We start from the raw sequence: 7755 nt of genomic DNA on the forward strand, positions 1-7755 counted from the left end.
GTGCGGTCCCTGGGCAGATTTCAACCCCAGTCCCTGTAAGGCCGGCCATGGGGCGAGTCCCCTCGCCCGCGTTGCAGAGCCCCTTCCCCGACCCCTCCCCGAGCCGGGCGGGGAAGTTCAGGAGAGCTTGAGTGACAGCCGGGCGGCCGGGCGGGGACGCGCCCTGGACCCTTCTCAGCTGAGAGTGCGGTCCCTGGGCAGATTTCAACCCCAGTCCCTTTCCCCGTCCTTCGGCCCTGGCTCTGGCTGCCTGGCGGAGGTGGGCTGGCATTTGTCCTTTGCACACTGCTGGCTTCATCTTTGGGGCTGCACCCCGAGGCAACAAATGCAGGATACTCTGTCACCCACATGTCCACCACCATCTGGTTTGCCTCTTGGCTACTTTGACTTTCTCCTTAAATGCTCCCTGTGCTGGGCAAACATTTCACAGCCAGCAGGGCAATGGAGAGTTCATGGCCACTCTTCCCAGTATCAGCAAGCTATTCGGGGTGATCATTTGGAAGCCTCAGAGGAAAGATGTCAGGCGTCCTGTGGTTTTGGCCTTCAGCAGTGGGGCTCGGCTTGCTTTCAGCTGCCGTAGGAAGAGTTCTGGCCTCCGAGCTCTGATACGGGGAGAAGATAAGGGCTGGGATCTTTGAGTCTGCCCCTAGCTGGGTATCTGTGTCTGGTGTGCGGGCCTTGGAGTTTTTGGTAATGACTCACTTCTGCTCTTTCTGGGATCTGTCTCCCTCCCACATGACCCCGTGGGGTCCCTGAATGGCTGTTCTGGAGTACCCACGTGGGCTCCGTGAGTCACAGCAGAGGATGTTTAATAAGGAGGCTAGCACTGAGCTTGGCGACGTGCTGTCACACCAGCAGGACACTGCAGGAAGGAGCAGGTTACTTCCTTTCTTGATGTGCAAATAACTCGTATGGGCTAATCAACAGGCTTCTAAGTTCAAAGGGCTACCGCTAGGCCCCTTGGAGATTCCAGCCTCTCCTCTGTAACTTGGAGATGTTTGTTTCTGCTGCAGACTCAGAGGGTTGCGTTGAAGAGTGGTGGAGCTGCGTTGAGAAGCTGGCCCCTTCTCTGGGTGGGAGGTTTCTAATTGCCCCGTTCTTTGGGGGATCCTTAAGTCCAGCTGCCAGGTGGGGGCAGCGATAGGAGCAGGTTCTCCTAGTAGTCTCTGGGGAAGCCACATGAGGGGAGCTGCCAGTCATCCCATGCACCTATTGGTCTTCTCCAGCAGGTCCTGTAGGTGGTCCATGTTCCATGCCTTCTGGGTTCTTGGGGGAGAGGGAAGCTGTTGGAAAAAAAAAAAACCCATGCAGAGGGGTTTCTTGTAGCTTTTGGGAGTAGCATGTGCTATGGAATCCTCCTGCTGGAGCCGACCATGAGGTGTGCAGAGGAAGGTGCCCTTCATGGTTTCTCTCTGTATTATTGACATTTTGGGTTAGGTCATTGTTGGTAGTGCAGGCTCACTTGTGCATTGTAGGATGTTTAGCAGCATTCCTGGCCTCTGCCCACTAGATGTTAATAGCATCCCCCACTGCATGTCCCCTCTCCCCAGCTGCCCGACATTGCCAAATGTTGCCAGGGCAGGGGGATACAAAATTGCTCCCAGTCTTGAACCATTGATGTACTTGTAAATGATCCTGGCAGGGCCCCTGGCTTCCTCCTTGGCCTGCCTTGACAGGGCAGCCAGCTGTCTCCATTGCAGGGGACTGGCTTCATCTGGTGGTGCAGGTGGGCCGTTAAACTTTGTTTTTCCTTGCAGGGTTCGGGGGTGATTAAAGCCGGCTTTGCAGGAGACCAGATTCCCAAATACTGTTTCCCAAACTAGTAAGTGTGGCTCGGGCAGCAGCCTCAGTCCTTCTGTTTATCTTCTGTGAGAACGTTAGCCTTCTGTCACAGCACTCTTTGAAGACAATTTTTGCCCTGACCTGTATGGAAAACACCAAATGTGTGAGATTGACGCTCTTGAGAGAGCACTGAAAGAACAAGACTAAGCGTTCTAGGGTTCCCCTTTGTCTTTGGAGTCTCTCAGTTTGGTGGTGTTGAGCCAGCAAGGAGGAAAAGCAGCCAGTATTTCCCTGGGGATGGGGTGTGGTAGCAGCAGCAAGAATAAAGGGAGACACGTCCAAGGGGAGCCCTAAGCTCAGATCAGGAGGAGTGAGGAATTAGATGCACAGCCACCCTTTCCTCCCTGAAGGGGTTTTCTGCTGGACTTGTTTGCAGACTCTAGAAAATGTCTTGTTTCAGTTAAGAGGGGATCCTTTGCCCTGTGTGGTACTGGTGGAGGCGGGAGTAAGAGAGAATTGCAAACCCAGAGAGCCTGGGGTGCCCCTCGCACCCGCCGCGAGCCTATTGGGAAAGTTGCCCTCAGGAGCACGTCTTCCTGGAGGCTTGGGAATGAGTGGCCGAAAGGCAGGAGGCAGCAGGGGATCCTAGATCCCCCCAGGTGGCAGGGTAGCCGGAGCCCGGCCTGGTCTTGGACAGAGCTAGCGTGGTGCTCCCTGTCGAGCTTCAGCATTCCTTTCTGACTGCGTGGGTATAATGAGAGGTTCCTTTGCCTTTAGTGGTAGCTCATCAGATCATACAGTTTCCAAGAAGTGAATCTCTGATCCCGAAACCCTGGCGGTGGGGTAGGGTGGCATTGACTGAGTGAGAGCAGGGTGCACAAGGGAGCCCCCACCCAGCTTCCTGGGGCTGTCCTCCCTCAGTCTGTGGATGGTGACGGCAGCCCTGCCCCACCGAAGTCAGGAGCGTGGGCTGAGTCACTGTGGCTGCAGGAAGCTGACCCTCTACAAGGGCTGGGCCATGGAGGACTGGGTTCTGGTGCTCAGACACGCAACTGTCTGTGCTGACCATGCCTTCCGACTATAAGCTTCTCATCCTGCCTAGGCCCCCTCTGTAGCCCCAAACCCTATAGGCCCCAGTTCCAACCTGTGCTCCCCTAGCCACATCCTGGTGTTCGGAGGCCAGTACCCTCTGGGCAGCTGTGGTTGGATTTCACTTTTTCTGGACACAAGCTCCACCATGCCCCCTGCCCTCCTTGCTGACGTCATCTGTCCTCACAGTGTCGGGCGGCCCAAGCACATGCGGGTGATGGCTGGAGCCCTGGAGGGGGACCTCTTCATCGGACCAAAAGCAGAGGTAACACCGAGGAGCCTCCCTTTCCCTGGGTGTGGGGTCCTCAGTTGCAGGGGCATGGCATATGTGAGAGACCCGTGTTCTTGAGCCTCTGCTGGTGACCTCCCGGGCACCTCCTCCGGGCTCCGGCTGGGAAGTGCTGTGCAGGGGCACCTCGCCCTGAGATGGGGCCACGGTTCCTCTTCTGGGGAGCATGGGTAGAGCTCATCGTGTCCTGTCTTTTAGAAGCTATTTGGAAGCTGCAGAACAAAGAACCGATTAAAAAGTGATATAAGAGTCAGAATCACACACTTGACGTGTGTTCTAATGAGGCCGTGGGGCCTCCTCTCACACTGTAGCCGGGGTGCCCCACCAGGGGACTGCACGGCCTGATCAGACCCTCAGGAGAGCGTGTGTGGCTGTGGGGAGAACAGCAAGCTGAGCTTGGCCAAGGGCAGTTTAGGCGCCTGAGGAGCATTGCCGGGGCGTGGGGCATGCCTGGTTCTGGGCCCAGAAAGGGGAGGCCTGAGCTGGAGGTGCGGAGGTGGGGGTCTCGCAGGTGGGGTCCGTAGGAGCCGAGGTGGTGAGATGAGCTAAGTGAGAAGCTGAGCTCGGTGAGAAGGGGCATGCCTGGGGGGACATCGAAGGACAGGTGGAAGCAGCACGTCAGTGCATGCAGGGGACTGGTGAGGACCGGCCAAAGGGCTGGGGGAAGAGGCGCAGGTCAGGGTGCACAGGTGGCCCCGGAGGGGCCATGTTGGGCAGCTGCAAGGCGCCGGCATGGGCAGAGAGCGAGGAGAATGTGGGGGACATGCCGGCAGCGGGAACAGGGAAGAAGAGGGTCTGCAGATGTGGGGGGATATGCTGCCACCCTCTCCGATCCCCCGAGCCGAAGCTAGCTGGGCTCTGAGAGCCTAAGAAGCTATTAGGCAGGTGAACCCATGCTGAGTTCAGGACCCGCCACAGACCCTGGGACACAGACCCAGTGGGCAGGGGTGGTTCTGGTCAGGGCAGGTGAGGGGCAGCTTCCAGGAGGGCAGAAAGCAGCCACTGAGCAAGGGTCGGATGCCACACCCCCTTCCCACCCCGCCAGGAGCACCGGGGGCTGCTGACCATCCGCTACCCCATGGAGCACGGCGTGGTGCGAGACTGGAATGACATGGAGCGCATCTGGCAGTACGTCTACTCAAAGGAGCAGCTGCAGACCTTCTCAGAGGAGGTGTGGCGGCTGCCCCTCCCGCACGCGCCGCATTCTCCTGGCAGCCCCTCTCCTCCGCGTCCCTCCTCGCCGGGCCCCCACATTTCCCCTCTGCATGTCCGGAGGGCCTGCTGCCTTTCCGTGCGTGTCTGGGTGCGCATGCATGCCCCGTGGCTGCTAGGCAGAATCTTCCAAAGAGAGCCGGGTCTCCGGAAGAGTAACTGCCAGCAGATAAAGGGATGGTGCCCTCAGGAGGGGTAGGAGGCTGAGCCGCCTGTGTGCCAGCGGGTGGGTGTGGCTCTCTGGAAAGAGCCTTTTAGGGCCTTGCAAGTTGCCTCCTTGCATGCCTACAACCGTCCCACCCTCGCAGCATCCTGTGCTCCTCACGGAGGCCCCGCTCAACCCAAGTAAGAACCGGGAGAAGGCGGCAGAGGTGTTCTTTGAGACCTTCAATGTGCCGGCGCTGTTCATCTCCATGCAGGCTGTGCTCAGTCTGTGAGTGCCCCCTCAGCCTGGCCTCCCTGAGTCCCGTCCTCCCTGTGCCGTCCTCCTGCTCGCCATGACCAGGGTCTGACTTCCCTGGAAAAACAGCCCCTTGATGACTCTTCCTCTAGGGAGTCCCTTGTGCCCTTTGTTCCGACTAGATAATGCAGACGTGCCAGGGTTCCTCCCCTGGGTGAGGAGGTCCCCGTGCCTCAGTGGCTGAGGTGAGGGGATGCTGACCTGGTGACAGGTACGCAACGGGACGCACGACAGGAGTGGTTCTAGACTCGGGGGACGGGGTCACTCACGCCGTGCCCATCTATGAGGGCTTTGCCATGCCTCACTCCATCATGCGGGTGGACATTGCCGGCCGCGACGTCTCCCGCTACCTCCGACTCCTGCTGCGCAAGGAAGGGGTTGACTTCCATACCTCGGCTGAGTTTGAGGTTGTCCGGACAATCAAAGAGGTGACGAGGGGCAAGAGGGTGTGGACACGACCTGGGGTGAGGAAAGGGTGGCACCAAGGCACGGGTGTCCCAGGTGCAGCCTTCTGAGGGCTGTGTCCCCGCCCCGCAGCGAGCCTGCTACCTGTCCATCAACCCGCAGAAGGATGAGGCTCTGGAGACGGAGAAGGTGCAGTACACGTTGCCAGACGGCAGCACGCTCGATGTAAGTGGCCGGGTCTGGCACTGGGGTGGCAGCCAATGCCCAGCCTGGGGGAAGGGGTGGCCAGCTTCTCCGGGAAGCTTGTCTGCCTCAATCTTGTCCACTTAAGGTGGGGCCTGCCCGATTCCGGGCCCCCGAGCTGCTGTTCCAGCCGGACCTTGTAGGGGATGAGAGTGAGGGGCTCCATGAGGTGCTGGCCTTCGCCATACACAAGTCCGACATGGACCTGCGCCGGACACTGTTCGCCAACATCGTGCTCTCCGGTGGCTCGACGCTTTTCAAAGGTACTGTGGCCCGGGAGTTGGTGGTGGTGAGGTGAGGGCAGCTGGACCCTCAGCAAGTGCACCTCCGCCCAGAGCCATTTTCTATTGGCCTTTTGGTGGTGCTCAGTGAACAAGTTTTTTTTTTAACAGACCAAGATTTAAAATTAAATTTTGTTTACTCTGTGAATAGAGGAGAAGTTTACACAAGCTCTAAAGTGTATTGTGAGTGTTGAGCAGGGAGCCCGTGTGGCTTCATCTCACGCTTCCTCTGCGAGGATGCAGGGCCCACAGGCAGCCATGGGGCTGGATCATTTCTCAGCCTTGCCCTTCATCCTGGGAAGAGCTGCTGATAGAAGGCCAGCAGTAGCTGGGGGCCCTGAAGGTTGGGTGTGGGAGCTAGCAGCGTGGAGGCCGGGTATAGACCCCAGGCTCAACCAGCTTTGTGTTCACAGGCTTCGGAGACCGATTACTCAGTGAAGTGAAGAAGCTTGCTCCAAAGGATGTCAAAATCAAGGTGAGGTTACAGAGACTCCCCCTGGGGCGCTAGGGCGCTGGCAGCCTCGGCATGGGGAGGAAGGGTGGGTGCTGCCTCTAGACCTGCTCACTGGCTCGCGTCCACCCAGCCCTGCTCCTCCCAGGGCCACTGCTACCACTCCCCAGCGGATGCCTTTGCTGTCAGGCTTCAGGACCTGGGGAGGTGACCCCAAGGCTGGGAGGATGGCTTCTGGGTGGGGACCCACAGTGACGTGGCCACTTCCTCCCTCTAGATCTCAGCCCCGCAGGAACGGCTGTACTCCACGTGGATTGGGTGAGGCGGGGCTCAGGGGAGGGCGCTGGGAAGAGACCACCTTACCCTGGATGCTCCTCCCGGGGTTGGCCCAGGCCAGGTGGAGGTGGGTGGATCTCCCTCCCAAATTAGGGAAACGGAACTTTGAGCGCCCAGGAAGGTGGCTGGCTCCCCAACAGGTCCACAGCAACGCTATCCCTCCATCCCCACAGCGGCTCCATCCTGGCTTCGCTGGACACTTTTAAGAAGATGTGGGTGTCCAAAAAGGAGTATGAAGAGGATGGCTCCCGTGCTATTCATCGCAAAACCTTCTAGTGCCGAGGAGGGCGGGGCACATTGGGAGAGGGGGAGGGAGGGCAGCCAGAGCCTTTAACCCTTTTTGGTCTGGGCTCGCGTACTTGGCTTAGGGTCCCCTGCATGCCCTGAACCCCTGGGTGGGCGGCACGACAGTGCTCCCCTGCAGCCTTCCCCTCTACACACACACGACACGCACATGTGAGTAACATTGAGCTGCATGGACAGGAGCCTTGAGCTGGCGCGTGGGAATTGAGCGCCACGTCGGGCTGTTCTGGGTATCCCCCCCGGCAGGGCCAGCTAGGCCTGTGGTTCCCTGCTCTGACTCAGGGCTGCCTCCCCAAGCTCCAGGGCCAGAATGCCTGGATGCCTGTGTAGCCAGTTTGGGGAGTGGACTGGAGGGGCGTCCGGCAGCTCCCGCTGGTGTGTCAGCACGTCCATTGCCACCTCCTGTTCGTGACCCGACAGGGTGGCACAGCCCCTTCCACACTCTGTCCTATCTTCTTGGGTAGATGCCCTGGTGGAGGGCTCAGTACTGAAAGGTCTTCCGTCCCCAGCAAGGGGGTGCAGCCCAGGGTCAGGCCCTTCGGAGCCAGGGCAGAGGTTGCAAGGTGGCCGGAGCTGCTGCACTCTCCCCTCGGAGCACTTCATCGACTTGCTCCTCCCTCTACCCTTGGCACCCTGGGCGGGAAAGGGTTGATGCTCATCATTTATTGAAGGGAAGCCACTTAATAAGGAGTCAGACCTAAAAGGGGGTGGGGGACATTTTCTTCTCTCACCTCACCCAAGAAAGAGGTCGTCACTTTTGCTGTGGCCAGGGCCCCACCTCCCTCTGTCAGATATGTACAATAATTTAACACAGTTGCCTGAAAAAAAACTTTTGTAAATCATTGTAGTAATAATTATGGACAAGGCCCAGTGTGTGGCTGTTTTCTTGTGGCTGTCTGTGCTG

The 7755-nt window shown here is 58.7% G+C and overlaps 1 protein-coding gene across 1 annotated transcript; it reads left to right on the forward strand.

Moving 5' to 3' along the window:
* Window positions 1–1340: 1340 nt before the first annotated feature.
* Window positions 1341–7721, forward strand: ACTR1B (ARP1 actin-related protein 1 homolog B, centractin beta (yeast)). The gene is made up of 11 exons (XM_011969678.1): window positions 1341–1378; window positions 1727–1822; window positions 3061–3136; window positions 4206–4331; window positions 4681–4805; window positions 5044–5260; window positions 5370–5462; window positions 5569–5743; window positions 6175–6236; window positions 6490–6530; window positions 6722–7721. The coding sequence occupies exons 1-11, from the start codon at window positions 1341–1343 to the stop codon at window positions 6822–6824; spliced, it is 1152 nt and encodes a 383-aa protein (XP_011825068.1). The 3' UTR covers window positions 6825–7721.
* The last annotated feature ends 34 nt before the right edge of the window (window positions 7722–7755 follow it).

The sequence above is a fragment of the Mandrillus leucophaeus genome, unplaced genomic scaffold (genome assembly GCF_000951045.1).
Source record: "Mandrillus leucophaeus isolate KB7577 unplaced genomic scaffold, Mleu.le_1.0 Scaffold9, whole genome shotgun sequence".
Classification (NCBI taxonomy): domain Eukaryota; kingdom Metazoa; phylum Chordata; class Mammalia; order Primates; family Cercopithecidae; genus Mandrillus; species Mandrillus leucophaeus.